The following is a 17788-nucleotide window of genomic DNA, read 5'->3' as shown; positions in this document are numbered from 1 at the left end:
CAGCACTCGAGAGGCAGAGCCAGGCGGATCTCTGTGAGTTCGAGGCCAGCCTGGGCTACCAAGTGAGTTCCAGGAAAGGCGCAAAACTACACAGAGAAACCCTGTCTTGAAAAACCAAAAAAAAAAAAAAAAAAAAAAATCTTTATAGCCTCCCAAGTATAGCTGCCCAAGTTCCCATTCACAGGCAGTCATGCCTTGCTATTTATTGAGTTTTGTGGGTGTTGCATATATTAGATGTCTTGGCAGTGTGTTTTGACTATAACGTTCAGACCTGGCCATGAGCAAAGTCTTCCCTAGCCTTACATTGTACTTACAGTCTTAGTTTTTGTTTTTATTTATGTATTGGTGTTTTTTGAGATAGGGTCTCACTATGTAGCTTTGACTGGCCTGGGATTTGCTCTGTAGCCCAGGCTGGCCTCCAAATCATAGAGATCCGCTTGGCTCTCCCTCCAGTGCTGAGATTAAAGGCATGCGCCACCACTACGCCCTTCCCTGTGAGCCTCGGTTTTTTATTGTTTCAAACATACCATTGATTTTCATGTATTGATTTTTCACCCATACAACATAGTCCTATCTATACCTGTTTATTACAGATACTTTAAGATTTTCTCTGTAGATAATTGTGTCTGAAAATACAGCTTCCCTTCCTCCTCTCTAGTCTGGACGCCTTTTGTTAACACGTTTGGCATTTGGCCTGTTGTGCTGACTTCAGCCACCGATACAGTGAGAAATAGGAACGGAGCATGGACATCCTACCCTGTTTTTAATCACAGGTATTTACCCGCCTACTTTCCTTAGCTCTTATTCATCTCAGTAAATTCCCAAAAAGCTCAAACTGTTGGCCTTTTAGAATTGGTCAGAGGACCTTGGGGTTTACCTCATTTTCAACTACCTAGGCAGCTCGCTCTCTCTGTCTCTGTCTCTCTCCCCCTCTCTCTCCCCATCTTTCCTCTCCCCCCTCTCTCCTATCTGTCCGTCTGTCTATCTATGTATCTCTCCTTTGCTTTTGTTTTTTTCTCTCATTTTTTAGAACATTGAGGTACAGTTCCCATACCACGAAATCTACCTTTTAAAGTGTTCGATTCAGTAGTTTTACTCTATTGAAAGGTTTGTACAACCATTATCTCTAACTCCGGACCATTTTCACCCCCATCATCGGTTCCCCTTGCCTTCTCTTAGTTCCTGCCCACCACAGACTTGCCTTCGGTTTCCGATTTGGGCATGTGGACATTTCTTATGTGCAGACTCATGAAATTTGCCTCCTGTAGCTTTGATTCCAAGCCTCGTCCAGCAGTACAGCTCCATCACTCCTCTTACAGCTGGGTAGCATCCTCTGGTGTGGCTGTAACATTTGTTCCCACAGTTGGCAGTGGGTGGTGGACATTTCAGTTGGACCTGTTTTTTACTATAGTTATGTTCCTGTGAATTTTTGTGAGCTTTTATATGAACATATATTTTGTTTTCTTGGGTTTGGGAATTACTGGGCTAAAAGTAGTTGTTTCAAGTTTCTGGAAAACTGGCAGTCCACCTCCTGTTCTCATCAGCACTGTGAGAATCCAGCTCCTCGACCCCAGCCAGTACTTTTGACTGCCTGTTTTGTTGTGGCGTTCTAGTAAACTCCTGTGCAGCACAGGCTGAACCTTTCAGGGTTTACCTTATTCGGGGCTGAAACTTTGCCAACCGAATAAGCTCCCAACACATCACTCAGTTGTAGGAAACAGTCATTCCTAGTACACAGACAAAACTACTGACCTAAAAGAGACAAAATGGCATGGAGCAAAGTTTTAAAACTTGACTTTTAGCCAGGCAGCAGTGGCGTACACCTGTAATCCCAGCACTCGGGAGGCAGAGCCAGGCGGATCTCTGTGAGTTCAAGGCCAGCCTGGTCTCCAGAGTGAGATCCAGGACAGGCTCCAAAACTGCACAGAGAAACCCTGTCTCGAAAAACAAAAACAAACAAACAAAAAACTTGACTTTAGGCACTATTAAAACCCTGAGGAGAGATAGTCAAGCTGCTTTGCCAGGGTCTTGTCCAGCTCCTTCCTGCCACAGTGGCACAGATGTGGTGGCAGTGATGGGCTGTTTGTGTTGCATGTGACACTGAGGAGTCTGTACCAAAGCACTTTATCCTCTCTGCTCTTTCTTATGGACTGGAGTCGATTTCAGAACTTAGATTTTATACCATTGTCCTTTTTAGCCCCTGGGTCCCTTGAACACTCCATTGACACTTCTGTTTTTCTACTAGAGAGCCTTATATTTGATATCATTGTTTTTGGTTGGTTGGTTTTGGTTTTTTGTTTGGGTTTTTTTTTTTCCAAATTAATCATCAGCTTATTTAGGGTTATCACCATAGGTGCTTTATTCTGAGGGTCACAAATAGTTTAGGTCCCTTCTATATTAGTTACTACACATGTAGCTTCTGAGCCATGGGTTGGCCATGTGTTCTAGCCGTCTGGGGGCTACAGGAGCTACCTCTAGGTCCTTCTCAACCCTTCAGATGCTCTGGTTCCCACATGACTATGCAGGCACTCCAAGTATGGGTTAGAGTTTCTCCCCTCAGAGACGTCTCTGCTCTAACCTTGGAAAGGAGCCTTCTAGCTCCAACAACTGGCACTCAGCATCCTGGTCCAGACCTGCTTGTGGTGTGTTGGGAAGGTGTACAGCGGCACCTGCCAGCTGTTACAGGACTGTGTCCCAGGAGGGGGCGCCAGAGTGCCAGCATCAGCAGCTTGTCTGGTTGTGTTTCTCCTGAAGAGTATTCCTATATAATAGCATGTGCACGGCATTCAAGGCAGTGATGTTCTTATCCTCTTCCAATAACATGGATGAAAGCAATTGTCATCCATCCCTGATGAGGACATATTCGGAGAAATACATCATAAGGTGATTAGTGTGTATGTGAACAGCAGGGTGTACTTGAACAAGCTGTTATATGACCTCAATAGATGATACAATCTTAAGAGACTGCCATCATGTATGTATATATAATGACCCATCATCTACTGTTATAAAAACTTAAGAAGGAGAAACATGTATTTAAGGACTAGAGAACCAATTACAATCAATCAATTACAATCAATTAGGTTCTCAAGTAAAAACAAAGGAGAGAACCGTTTGAGGGGGGAAAAATCAGCAGAGTTTGAAGGGTACCATTTATCTGTGATGAGTATTAAATACTCTAATTGTAAAAAAAAAAAAAAAAAAGGGTATGAAAATGTTAATCTTTCACTTTAACTTTCAAATGAACAAATAACTCCTGAAAAAGAATGCCCGTGGAATACAGAAGTAAACGACAATACACCAACTAAGACCTGAACGCTGAGGCTGGTGAGATGGCCGTTTTTGCAGAAGACTCACAGCCCAGGAGCCTCACGTCATCTCGGACTCCAGTCCGGAGGGTCCAGTGCTCTCCGATGGCCTCTGTAGCCTCCATGAGGTGCATATGCAGACACTCAGCACACACACTAAATAAAGAAATGCATCTTTTCAAAGGAAAAAGGAGAGTCCAGTGACCTTTTCACTTTACTTTTTACAGTAAAGGAATAAATACATACTCAATAAAACAGAAAACAAAAACTTGGGTGGGGACATCTGAGTGTTTGGGAAATAAGGGACAGGGTGGCAATTCCAATGTAAATGAAGGCTGAATTTGTTTCATGCAGTTTTATTGCTTACAGGTCATATATATAAGGAAAGTCACATAGTAAAAAATGATTGGAATTTTGGCAATTTTTCTTTTTATTAGGCAATGTTTGTTTTCATATTAGAAAAAATAAGTTCCTTGTGGCTCTAAATTAATAAACTAATAATGATCTTATAGACATGTGTTGTATTTCATCTCAACTGACAACAAGCCACTACTCTCACATGGGTTTTGTGCATATCTCAGTGGGATAGAAAGTGATAGAATCATCACTGTTAACATCTACTTTTAAAGAACTAAAGACATTCATTCCTATCAAATCTGAAGGAACTGCCCAGGCAAAGAAATGTAATTTAAGTTTTTTACTGGTATACCATCAAAAGAAAATATGTACTATAAATTAGAATGTAATTTGCCAAGTTCTGAATATAGTTATTAAATATAAAGGTGTTGTCTAAAGAAGATAATATTTACAACAAATAAAAACCAGATTGTGGAATATATATATTCTGGATATAAAAATAAGTACAATGTCCAACAGTCCAACAGGGTCCTTCTGGGTGTAGCTTTACCCGTGGGACTCTGCCGCCATGCTGGCTCGGACGTCGGGAAGTCAGCATCCCCACCTTAAAGCAGGTACTGCCTTCTTAGGGCCTGCACATCCTCGGCAGAGAAACGCTCGGCCCGGGCCTGGGACAGGCTGTCAAGCAGCTGCGCCATCTGCTCCTTTTGGCCTTTGTTAATTAGTGTCAGGGTCATCTGGAAAAGGGGACAGTCCTGTGAGCACAAGCAACACTTTCAAAGCTACAGAGCCCAAGCCCCGGGCTCGTCCCCCGGAGCCCCAGGCTCGTCCCCCCGAAGCCCCGGGCTCGTCCCCCCGGAGCCCCGGGCTCGTCCCAGGAGAGCTGCTGCTTACCTCAAACCTCTCTGCTCGGCTCAGATACAGGAGATGCTCGTACACCAGCGAGGGGTCCTCAGCCACAAGGTGACTCTTGAGTGACTGAAGGAGGAGGAGCAACATGTCCCCTTCCAGTTTGTTACTTAGCAACCCTGGCAGATCTCTGGGTGCAGTGAGGGCCAACAGGTGCGCACAGGCCTCTGCGTCTTTCTCCGTGCAGATAGTGTTTAGGACCTGTCCGAACTCATAGGCGTTCCTGGGCTTGGAGACCGCAAGTTTTCCAGAGCGTTCTACAGACGCTCCAGCTCCAGCTCCCTCCTTGGCGGGCAGGGAGGCGGCAGGGGCCTCTGCAGGCCTCTCATACTCCTCATCACTGCTTTCGTTAACCTTCACAATAGAAAATGATACCAAGTCATGACACTGAATACCAGCCACACATATCACAAGTTACTGTGAACTGAGACCACATACAACATTTCAGTAGTCAAGTTCTAAGTGAAAATAATTTTTTTTTTTATTTTCAGATTTTTTTTTTTTTTTTGGAGACAGTGTTTCACTGTAGCCCTGGCTGTCCTGGAACTCACTGTGTAGACCAGGCTGGCCTCAAACTCAGAGATCTACTTGCTTCTGTCTTCCGAGTGCTAGGATTAAAGGTGTGTGCCACTACCACAAGGCTAAAAATAAAAAAAAAAAAATTAATACATTATAAGATACATAATTTCTTTAAGAAGAAGTTAGGGTATAAAAATATTCTTAGAAGTTTAAAAACTCTGTTCTACACTAAAAACAAACTGAAGGCTTCTATCAGTTTTTTATTTTTATGATTAATTTTACATTCATTTTCATTTCCTTATATTTAGTGAAGTGAGCCTACATTTTTCATTTCTCTTAAAAGTTTTTTCTTGCTTAAGCAAGAAAGGGGAAAAAGTCATAGATCCTCACTTGCTGCCTCTTATTAGAAATGTCAGATCATAAATAGATATTAGCATTTATGGATGTACAGGAGTTTGTGTCCTGACATTCTTCATTAATGGCAAAGCAAATAATGTGGCTTTCTAGGAGTCACAGAGGTAGCGATGATGCCCGGGCTCTCTTGGAGAAGCCATACTATCGAAGAGTTAAAAAGAGAGAGAGAGAGAGATGGGCCAGGAGTGATTGTGCACACCTTTGATCCCAGCACTCAGAGGCAGGCAGATCTGAGTTCAAGGCCAGCCTGGTCTACAGAGCGACCAAAACAAAACAACAGCAGTACGTCAGCTTGGGAACGTCCCCACCAGGAGTGGTTTGCACGGCTGAGGGGGAGCCCGTCATCTCCACGTGTCTACTCCAGGAGAAGCCTATGGCCTCGGGCTCCCAGGGCACAATCCGCAGAGCTAACAGTTAAAACAAGAACTTCGCCGGGCGGTGGTGGCGCACGCCTTTAATCCCAGCACTCGGGAGGCAGAGCCAGGCGGATCTCTGTGAGTTCGAGGCCAGCCTGGACTACCAAGTGAGTTCCAGGAAAGGCGCAAAGCTACACAGAGAAACCCTGTCTCGAAAAACCAAAAAAAAAAAAACCCAAAAAAAAACAAGAACTTCCCTGCCATACAGACTCCCACTATCCATGGCCCACGCTGAGAAACATGGTGGCTAATTGTATATCAAAAGGCAAACTCTGTCTTCACAACTGGCTCAAATTTTCATTGACAATCAGAATAAAAAGGAAAAGATCCTGTAGAACTCACAGGACGATAACCTTGGGATCCATATCAGATCTCAGCAGAGTGCTTTCAGAGTCTGAAATACAAATACCTCTTGGACTTCGATTCTCTTCCTCTCCCTCCCGTTGCTGGGAGGCGCTGCACCGTCCTTAGCGTCAAGGTGCCTGGTTGCCTCTTGCAGTTCCATCTTTGCCTCACCCGTGTCTGGGTGCTGACTGGGGTCAGCTAAGCTTTCCTGGCAATTCTGAAAAATGTGATGACAGGATGGTTTGCGTAAGTCAAGGCTATTGGGCTAGCCTGGATGACAGTGTGTACAATGGCTTCCGTCAGTGACTTTCACACAGTGGGTGTGGATGAGTCTGCTGTGAGACAGATGGGCACACCGTACTACAGCAAACCTCCACTGTGGTGGAAAGGACAGTTAGCCAGCCGGGGCCCATTCTGTGTTGTAATAACCTTCTGTTCTAAGCACAGTAGACACCCATCTGCTGAATGAATAAAAGAAATGGGTGAACTGATTAGCCCCCAAATAACTTTTCTTTTTGCCGGAAGGGTTTATTTTGGCTCACAGTTCAAGGGCACAGTCGTCATGCCAGGGAAGGTGTGACAGGGGGGCAGGGACAGCTGTCACGTGCATCCACACTCAGGAAGCACAGAGAGACAAGTGTCTGTGCTCAGCTTGCTTTCTCATTCAGTCCAAACACACAGTCCATGAAATGCTACCACCCAAATTTAGAGCGGCTCTTCCCTCCTTATCCTAATCTAGATTTCCTTCACACACCCAGAGACGTTTCCCCTGGTGTCTTAGCTGGGGTTTCTATTGCTGGGATGAAACACCATGACCAAAAAGCAAGTTGGGGAGGAAAGGGTTTATTAGGCTTACACTTCAGCATAGCTGTTCATCACTGAAGGAAGGCAGGACAGGAACTCAAAGAGGGCAGGAACCTGGAGGTAAGAGCTGATGCAGAGGCCATGGAGAGGTGCTGCTCACTGGCTTGCTTCCCATGGCTTGCTCAGCCTGCTTTCTTATAGAACCCAGGACCAGCAGCCCAGGGATGGCACCACCCACCATGGGCTGGGCCCTCCCTCCTTGATCACTAATTGAGAAAATGCCTTAGAGCTTGATCTCAGGGAGGCATTTCCTCAACTGAGGCTGCTTCCTCTCTGAAGACTCTAGCTTGTGTCAAGTTGACACACAAAACCAGCCAGCACACATGGTAATGCTAAATCTAACCAAACTGATGACAAATATTAACCATCATAGTCCCTGCTAGTGAGGCCTGAGATCCCATGTGAGGTATGGTGCACAGCCCTAGCCCTAACTACTCTGGAGGCCAGAGAATGGTTTGAGCCCAGAAGTCCAAAAGCCCCTGAGCAACAAAGCATGATGAGCTTCCCAGCAAAAAATGCTTTCTCAAGGCTGCAGCAAGGAATGAATGAGTGAGTGGACCCATAACAGGCACCACAGGGTGAAGCTTTTCTAATCATCTTGTTCTATAAAGCCCTGCAAAGTTGTTTCTGAAGAACCAAAGCACCCCCATTTCAAGCAAGCCCCTCACCCCAGCTTGAAACAGGCCTGAATTTCAAAATTCTCAGAGCTGCTGACATAGGTCCCAGGACAAAGTCAGGATGTTTGAAGAGTCATCTGGTAACAACTAATTAACCATAGAATGCCCCAATGGTCAAAAGTACAAAGTCAGGATGTTTGAAGGACTATCTGGTAGCAATTGATTAACCATAGAATGCCCCAATGCTGGAGGTAATCTATAAAGTTTGACAAACAACCGGTTAAAACTACAAAGTAAGATAACACAGAAGTTCTGGAAAGCCCCTAAAACTCCAGCCAATCAGAATTGTACCTGTACTAGCACCCCTAAATAATGTAACCTTATGGTTTTTGCCTTTTAAAACTGAGCTTGCAGAGGGGCGGGCACCTCCTCCAGCCTCTACGGTGTTGGATGGCTTGACGAGGTCCCTGCTGCACCGGCTTGAACTGCTTCAATAAACCTTGCTTTTGCATTTCGGTGAGTTCCTGTCTCTGGTGGTCTCTTCAGGGGTCTCACGCCCAGGGCACAACAGTTCCCAGTTGGAAATTGGCCAGCATTGGATTTTAATCTCATTTTAGAGTCACAACATAAGTTGGAGAGGTAGAAGAGAAACTCTACTTGCAGAGACAAAATGTGCTATTTCAGCAGAGTTCTAGAACTACAGCCTAGAGCCATGTTTAATTAAGCCCAGTTGTGAGGTGGAGAATCATCACTCTCTTAAGTACTTGAGATGCATCATGGCAGCATGCACTGGAGGCTGAATGGAGTCTCCTGAATTAGTGGTTGCATGGTACTCCTGGGAGACCAGCTGTAACACTGGTCCCTTCTTCCTCCCACAATGACTAGAGAAGAGTGGCATGTCTCAGACCAAACCCTAAAGCTGGGGTGCGAACTCTTAACACATGTCCATGTTCCACCATTGGAGTGCTCCAACAGAACCAGGGGAGAATGGGCATGACATTTACATTATGATGTCCTAGATGGGGACCACAGGCAAGAGGTCAGGAACACAGCCGGAGGGCAAGGTGTGAAACGGTGAAGGTCACAGACTTACCAAGACCATGCCAAACTGTAATTTACTCTCCTAGCCCCATCGACAAATGACTGTCCCCATCTCAAAAGGGATGAAACAGATATAAACAAAAATCATTGAGAAGACCATGGCAGTCATGCCCAGAGCTGGGTGATAAGCCAGGGCAGCCCAATGTCAAGGTCTGAGAACAACGAATCTGGGAACCTAGACTAGGAAGCGGACATCACTCACACAGGCTTTTCACCCATTCAAGAGTCTGCCTGAAGATCGGTCTGTCTGGTTGCAGGAGTGGGGAGAAATCAGAAAGCACTGACTAGGCAAACAGGCAGCAGGGTGAGGGGCAGCCCAGCAGGATGAACAGCAGATGAGGCGGGATGTAGGGCCACCTGGTCCACAGGAGTCACTGAACAGTCCCTGTTAGGAGATGGAGTGCAGTGACAGGAAGCCTTGGGACTTGTCCCTACGGGACCTGAGATCCTATCAGAGGAAACAATAGAAGAAACAACTTGCAATACCGCCGAGCTGTCCTGTTGCAATAAAGGGAAGCAAGGCTTGAGGTGACGGTTGTCAGAGAAGCAGCTGGGGGGAGGGGCCACTGGAGAGCACGCTGCCACCAAGAGCTGACTCTGGCAAGAATGCTGACCGCCAGGGAAAGCAGGGGACATAAGTTCAGGTCCCCCAGAACATTCCTACGGGGGGGGGGGGGGCAACAGGAAGATACTTGTGGTCCAGTAGCCTGCTGTGCACAGTGGTGAATAAGAAACCCTGTTTCAAACATGGAGAAGCTGAAGACAATGGAGGTTGCCCTCTGACCTCACATGTGTGCACTGACATGTACAGAGAGAGAGAGAGAGGGAGGGAGGTGGGGGAGGGAGGGAAAGGAGGAGGGAAATGGAGATTTTTTTCCTGAGCTGCTAAAAGCTCACAACACGTTTTAGGAGGATACAATTGGCCTGGTGAGATGGATCATGGGTAAAGGTGCTTGCTGTCAAGACTGACTCCCTGAGTTTGATCCCCAGGACCCACATGGTTGAAGAAGAGAAGCCATAGGTGATCCTCCGACCTCCACTTGTACATGGTGGTATGCACACACACCCCAATAAACAAAAATGTAATGAAACAATTTTTAAAAAGATACAACACAGGGCTGGTGAGGTGGCTGTGGGTAAAAGCATGTGTGTGCTACACAAACCTGATGACCTGATTGGGTGCCTGGAACCCACATAAAGGTGGAAGGAGAGAGCTGAGTCCATCAAGCCACCTCTGACCATATCTGTGTCGTGGCACACACCAACATACATGTGTACTTCAAGGATCCAGTAGAACCACATGTTATAGTAGTGCTCACTATTAAACTGTTGAAGTACTACATACAAGGTGCTGCTCGTTGTGGTGTCTGGGCCTCGCACACTGCTACTGCAAGAAACTTAAGTCGGGAACCATGTCTTAAATCTAACCAACTGCAGCTAGCATGTAATCAGCTCTCAGGAAGATAAATAAGCCCAACATGCAGATATCTCTTCTTGCAAAGAACTGGCACATACCCACATCTAAAGACAGTTTAGAACAAGCTCTGGGCAGCTTTCAGCATGGAGGTTCAGGCTGAGAACCTGACTCCTGAGGTGGGCCTCGCGCTACACCATACAGTCCTGAGCACCTGGGTCCAAGCCATGTGCTGACACATCTTACAAAGTCTCAGCCACTGAAGAGCCTGACATTAAGTTTACTTAGCATGGACCTCAACCTGCTGAACAGATAAGCTGCCAGAACCTAGCGGGAAAAACAAGCTGTGAGGGCATAATCCAAAGAGAGCTGCTCCAGCTGGATATCATCTGTCTGCATCATCATAGACATTGCTGAGATTCACTCCAAGGAAGTATAAAATTCCAGTGCTTTTTACACAGAGCTTCTGACCTTCAATCAGCAGGAGAGGCCAGCAAGAGCTACCTGCTCTAGGTGTGGCCCTACAGAGTGCATGAGTCACTGTCTCAAAGCCATTGGCCCAAAGCTCAGTGCTCAGTCAGAGTTGAAGGCGTCTCCTGAATTTTGGGTGCCACGTACCATCTAGGAAATCTTTATGTGGGCTCACAGATTAGTATGCACCCCCACCCCATCCCCACCCCTCCCGCCCACCCCACCCCCAAGAGCTGCTGGAAGTCCTGGCTGCTGGAAGCACAGGCCTGTTCTATGTAGACTGAGAGGGAGCAAGAGTTAGAGAAGTCTGATGGCCAGTGCTCACAGAGGAGGAGGGATCTACAGAGGTCTGATGATCTGGTGCTCACAGGGGAGGAGGGATCTACAGAGGTCTGATGATCTGGTGCTCACAGGGGAGGAGGGATCTACAGAGGTCTGATGATCTGGTGCTCACAGAGGATCTACAGAGGTCTGATGATCTGGTGCTCACAGAGGAGGAGGATCTACAGAGGTCTGATGATCTGGTGCTCACAGGGGAGGAAGGATCTACAGAGGTCTGATGATCTGGTGCTCACAGAGGATCTACAGAGGTCTGATGATCTGGTGCTCACAGAGGAGGAGGATCTACAGAGGTCTGATGATCTGGTGCTCACAGGGGAGGAGGGATCTACAGAGGTCTGATGATCTGGTGCTCACAGGGGATCTACAGAGGTCTGATGATCTGGTGCTCACAGGGGATCTACAGAGGTCTGATGATCTGGTGTTCACAGAGGATCTACAGAGGTCTGATGATCTGGTGCTCACCGACAGCTATTGTTTGGTATCCAATGCAATAAAACCTCCACATTTCCCATTCAGTGACAAGCTTGGAGTTAAAAGTGCACTTTCATACTCAACCAGGTCAAAACAACCCCCTGCTCCGAACCTGGCTATTCTCCACTATCACCTCAGAGGCCTAGGAGGCACCCCCCTCGCCCCAGACACTTTATACTGCTTTGTCCTACCAATTTCACCTTCAAATAACCTTGAATTATCCTCACCTGCTGTTATGGTCCGACTCCTCCCTCCCCCAGTTCATAGTTGGAGTTCTAACTCACAGTACATTAGAATGTAGCCATATTTGGAGAGGGTTCTGAAAAACGTAATGAGATATGTTAGGTGATTCCTATTCCAAGGTGATGACTGTCCTCTCAAGGAGAAATTTCAACATTCACGGGGAGAAGAAGAAGGAAGGAAGAGGAGGAGGAGGAGGAGAAGGAGGAGGAGGAGGAAGAGGGGGAGGAGGAAGAGGAGGAGGTGGAAAAGAAAAGAAGAATTAGGAGGAGGAAGAGGAGGAGGAGGAGGAGGAGGAGGAGGAGGAGGAGGAGGAGGAGGAGGATAGGGGCTAGGGGGCATTTAAGAGTCCAGTGGGAGCTGGGTAGTGGTGGTGCATGCCTTTAATTCCAGCACTCAGAAGGCAGAGGCAGGTGAACTCTTCAGTTCAAGGACAGCCTGGTCTACAGAGCTAGTTCCAGGACAGCCAGGGCTATAGAGAGAAACCCTGTCTTGAAAAATAAAAAACAAAAACAAAACAAAAAAGAATCCAGTGGGAGCCATCATGGACCAATTATCTTCCTAGTATTTGGGAGGCTGAGGCAGGAGGAACACCAGCTTGAGGCTAGCCTTAGTTATATAGTGAGTTTCGATTACCCTGAACTAGAGTGAACCCTGTCTGAATTATGTCCCCTTCCCCCAGAAAATACATTTCAGGAAATGTATTCTGCACTGACTGGATCCCTGGTAATGTTTCTCTCTCCATCCATTTCAGGAAATGCATTCTGTGGACAGGTCTCTGGTAATGTTATTCCCTACACATGAACAGTCAGAGACCCATAATTCTGTGCAGAGCAGCACCTGGGAGGTGGAGACAGGAAAACAAACTCCAGGGCCAGGCTCTGCCATCTAGGGAGTGGGAGACCAGCCTGGGCTACTTGACACCCTGTCTTTAAAAAACAGAGGGGGAAAAAGAGTTTGCATAAGGAAAAGCATTTTATATACAGCCTTCTTTCTTCACAATGTGTTATGAGAAGAATGTCCTCTGCAGTCAGGGCCCAGGCCACTGGAAACTTCTAGATCTTGGCTACATCTCTCCCAGCTTCCACTGAGCGGCCCGTGCTCCATCAGGATGCTCCTCTCTCCTCACTTCCAGCTGCAGTCTTTGCGGGGAACCAATGGCATTGCGAGTGGTTGAGTTCCATTGTTGCTTTCATACTATTTTTTCTTTGAACGTTTCCTATATTTACACAACAACACAGCAGCAATACCATCTCCCTTAAAGTGAACATTCCCTGATGCCTTAGGAGGTAGAGCTGAAAACTACAGCCGAAACACTCCCTGTGGACTGAAGCTGAGCTGGACAGGAACTCAGAAACTACCCGGTCCACATTAGAGATAAGGGTGAAAGCTGGAAGTCTATTCCGAGGCTTCTGAGCAGGTCGGTGTACACCAGGATTCAGTCTTATCGTGAATTCATGATCCTGACATTTACATTTGAAACCACTCCATCAGGTCAGGGATGAGATTGACACACAGAGACAGAGATGCCCTCACCTCGAGTCCTTTCTGGGCGAGCGCTAGTCTGTAACAGGCTTTCACATTCGCTCCGTCTATCTGAAGCGCCTGGTCACAGTCCAGCTTTGCCTCTTCAAACTGGCCCAGCTTCAAGTAACAGAGGGCTCTGGCACAATGCAAGGGAAGGCAAAGGAAGCTGATCAGTGCATTTGGATAGCTCGTGGGGCTGGGGAGGTTGGCTGTGTTTAAAAGCACTCGCTGCTCTTGCAGAGAACCCAAGTTCAGTCCCCAGCACCCATACTGGGTAGCTCATAACTGCCTAATATTCCTGCTCCAGGGGATCTGACACCTGCTCTGAGCCCTGCACTCATGTGCACACACCCACATACATCCAGACACACACAAACACGCACAATAAAAGATAAAATGTAAAAAAAAAACCAAAAAACAAAAAAACCATCCTATAGTATTTTGAAAAACAAGAAAGAGTAGCTAGTAAGGATCAAAACCAGCTCCTTAAGTCTGTTTTAGCCACAGTTTGCTTCAACTGGTGCATAACACCTGGAGTCAGCATGATGCTCTCACAGGGGATGAAATTACACCACTGGGAGGCCGCTGTGAACAAAACACACCCTGACCCAAAAGGAGGATGTCACACGGTGGAAAAGAACAAAATGAGCATCTTAATAAAATCTGTAAAGGGCTCTGGAGCACACAGCTGAGACCCACAGCAGGTCTTGTGGGACAGAGCGAGGAGAGCAATCAGAGAGACTTCCCGAAGATATGTTCACCAGAATAGAGGTAGGCAGGCATATGGTATGAAGGGGAAGTGACCTTGCCAAGGCACTAGGCATAAGGGACAGAGAAAAGGGACAGGAGCGGAGGGAGGCCCAGGACGCAGCTTGGGCACAGCCTTCCCAGGGTGAACTAGGAAAAGCGTGGCTGGAATGGAGGGTGGGGTTGGGAGACAGCACAGGCCGATCACAGAGGAGCCTGTTCGCTGGGCTTTGTCCTGAGCCTGGCAGAAGCATGTCTGTAACAGATGGTGATCCGCTCACAAGAGGAAAGAAGAGAAGGCCGAGATGCTGCAGAGGGCGCTGCAAGCCTGTCAGAGATACCAGTGGGGGCGGGGCTAAGGGGGATTGACAGGCACTCTGGAGAGTAGGAGAGGTGGACCCACCCAAGGTTACTGCCTGCTTGAGAAGGAAAGGCCAAAGGGATCAGCTTCTTCAAAGGGAAGTTCAGAAAACAGACCAGGGAGGCACAAGGCTAAGAGGTGAGTGTTGACAGATGGGAGAATTGGATGAGCTGGTCTAGAGCACAAGCAGAGAATAGGGATCCAGATCTTCCAAGCAGCAAGATACCAGACAATGGGAAGCCTGCAGAGAGGAGAACCAGGCAATGAGCTCCGAGCCACTCTAGCCAAGGGCAAACGGGTCTTCAAAGAAACCAGAGAGACATTCCTGCCCACTCTGCAAAGGCTGAAGGAGAGGGGCAGAAACTGTCTATTGGATTTAGTGACAATGTGTCTGGCCAGCAGTGGCCACAGAGGGAAATGTGCACAAAGCCACCATAAGAGGCTAGTCAGGAATTTTATCTGAGGGGCTGGAGAACTGCCGCAGCAGTCAGGAGCACATGTTGCTCTTGCCGGGCATCTGGTCTGGTGGCAGCATCCACATGGTGGCTTACAGCCATTTCCAACTCTAGTTCCATGAGATCAAGGACCCTCTTCTGATCTCTACAGGTACCACCACTCATGCACATGGTACACAGACATCTATACAGGCAAAACACACAAACATTAAAAAAAAAAAAAAGACTTTGGGGGGAGGGGCTGAAATGATGTAAATACAGTACTCACATAAGAAATTCTCAAAATGTTTTTAAATTGTATGAAATAGCTAGAACAATGCTTAAAACTGATCCTTTATTCTTCCGGTTACTATACCCTCCCTACTCCCATCAAATCCCTGAAGTGTCTCAGTGGTAAAGATGGTTCTAGAACAACCTGCCCGTCCTACCACACGCTGTAAAAAAGGCTTACCCTTCCTTCAGCACTTCAGAAGACAAGGGCATAGCTCCATAAGACAGATTCTGAAGGCCACTGGCTACCTCTCCCCCCATGTCCCAGCTCCCACACTGGACAGGGCTTAGGCCCAGCTTGCTGCAGCCTAGCCAGACAGACAGTGCAGGGCCAGAGTGCATCAGACCTTCATTGTTCCCAGCCCTCTCCACCGCTTGCAGCCCAGCTCTTTCAGAAACACCCAAGACAACGTGTACAGATACCTAGAAGCACTACATAGAACTGGCAAGTAATGAATTTTATTACGCTAATTTATCAAAAGTTATTTTAAAATAATAAATACTATTCTCAGAAGACCTACAGAATACCACAAAGAACTTGCCTGTTTGTATATATGGCACACTCCTTGCTGTTAATTTTTAAGCATTCGCTGTATTTACTAATGGCACCTTTATAGTTTTTGTCCTTTACAAGTTGATTTCCTTCTTCTTTAAGGACTTGAAACATTTTTTCATCTATAGGACCAATAAAATAAACATATAGAGAAAACATTCCTGTAAGTACATCTATAAACTCTTAAGAACGGTTATCAGTAAACCCTCCATTGCAAAGTGACATGCTTGCATACCATGAGGAGCTAGCTATACAGAATAAAAAAATTAAAGAGGAGAAGCTGCTGAATAAATGAATAATTATGACACTGTTACTTTCAAATTAGAGAATAAAATGCAAGCAATGTGTTACACATGTTGGCATGTTTTCTTCTCTCCATTGGAATTCTGGAGACACTGCCAGGAGCAAGGACTGTGTGAGACATGGAGAGAATCAAGCCGTACACCAGGACACCAGTAACTAGACGGCGTGAGGCAGTCTCAGACATGACTGCTTCCATGAAGTCACAAGCCCCACAGTGTCCTGTAATTGCAAAGCACTTAGGTAACAGTACTTCAGACATTTCATTAAGCTGGAATTATGGCAGAATAAGTCCATGAAATGGCTCCACACACCATAAGTGAACCGGCAGAGTGGTGCACGCCTGCAATCCCAGCGCCTGGATGGTGAAGGCAGAGTCTCAGCACTCGGGGTTATCCGTGGCTCCCTATCATATTAGAGGTCAGTCTGGGAGACTCAGCACTTGGGGTTATCCGTGGCTCCCTGTCATATTAGAGGTCAGTCTGGGAGACTCAGCATACAGAGTTATCTGTGGCTCCCTACCATATTAGAGGTCAGTCTGGGGGCTCAGCACTTGGGGTTATCCATGGCTCCCTGTCATATTAGAGGTCAGTCTGGGAGGCTCAGCACACAGGGCTATCCGTGGCTCCCTGTCATATTAGAGGTCAGTCTGGACTATGTGGGAAAAAAAAAAAAGAAAGAAAGAAAAACCCACAAAGCTGGGGCTAGAGCAGTGGCTCAGTGATTAAGACACTTACTGCACTTGCAGAGGACCGGGTTCGAGTCCCAGCACCATGCCAGATGTTTTAGACCTCTGTGAGCACCTGTACTCACAGATGCATACTCACACATACACACAGTTCTTAAAAGCTGGGACTGGAGAGATGGCTCAGTGGTTAAGAGCACTTGCTGTCTTGCACAGGACCTGAGTTCAGTTCCTAGCACCCATGTGGTGGCTCACAACCATTTGTAACTCCAGTTTCCGGGGATTCAATGTCCTCTTCTGACCTCTGCAGGTCCCAGGCACATATGTGGTACACATATGTACATCCAGGCCAACACACACATAAAATAAATAAATCTTTAAAAACAAAAGATGCAATAAATATTTGATGAATACCCAGCATCTCAAGTTTCCCTACTACATATTTGTGTATTATCATTTGAGAATTTGTCATTTGTATGTGTGATGTGTGCGTGTGACTTGTGCCACAGCACGCACATGGAGTTCAGAGGCAGTTTTGGGCAGTCTGCTCCCCCTCCAGCACGGACTCTGCAGACTGAACTCAGGCCTTCAGGTTGGCCGTTTACACACTGAGCACCGAGCCTGCCCTGAATCAATCATTTTTTATTTTTAAAAGCACTGCAGACTTACTTACAGGCAAGTCTGTTTTTTAAAATATTCATTTGTTTTGTGTGCATTTGTGCTTTGCCTTCATGCTTGTCTGCGGGAGGGTGTCAGATCCCTGGAACTGGAGTTACAGACAGAAACAACTCAGTTCAGGCTCCGCCCCCTCTGCTTTACCCCAGAACTCACATGTGTAGCTCAAGATGCATTTGGAGGAAACACGGGTAGTCCTCCCTACCTGTGATGCTGGGCGGGCAGCCACTGGGAGGTGGCTCTTGGTCTGGGGTCTCTGAAGCAGGATGCCAAACTCGCAGTGGGTCAGACGTGGGTACAACTGGGACGGGTGGCAGATTCTCCCGCCATCCTGGTCCATCTAGCTCCATTAAGAGTTTTGTTATCCTAAAGAGAGAATGAACTGTTGATACAATCAGGGAATTAGTGCTTCATCTTACTAAAGGTT

General features: G+C 46.8%; 1 protein-coding gene across 1 annotated transcript in view; it reads right to left on the bottom strand.

The window, feature by feature from the left end:
• Positions 1-3648: 3648 nt before the first annotated feature.
• Spag1 (sperm associated antigen 1) overlaps positions 3649-17788 on the bottom strand; it is a 65443-nt gene continuing 51303 nt past the window's right edge. The window contains exons 14-19 of the mRNA XM_059252994.1: positions 17567-17727; positions 15691-15823; positions 13325-13451; positions 6333-6485; positions 4560-4928; positions 3649-4402 (exon numbers count right to left, since the gene is read on the bottom strand). Coding sequence (XP_059108977.1) covers positions 4271-4402; positions 4560-4928; positions 6333-6485; positions 13325-13451; positions 15691-15823; positions 17567-17727 — 1075 coding nt within the window. The 3' untranslated portion in view covers positions 3649-4270. The remainder of the gene's footprint in view (positions 4403-4559; positions 4929-6332; positions 6486-13324; positions 13452-15690; positions 15824-17566; positions 17728-17788) is intronic.

The sequence above is a fragment of the Peromyscus eremicus genome, unplaced genomic scaffold (genome assembly GCF_949786415.1).
Source record: "Peromyscus eremicus unplaced genomic scaffold, PerEre_H2_v1 PerEre#2#unplaced_722, whole genome shotgun sequence".
NCBI lineage: Eukaryota > Metazoa > Chordata > Mammalia > Rodentia > Cricetidae > Peromyscus > Peromyscus eremicus.
Note: the sequence above shows the minus strand (reverse complement) of the source record. Positions and strands in the feature narration are given on the sequence as shown.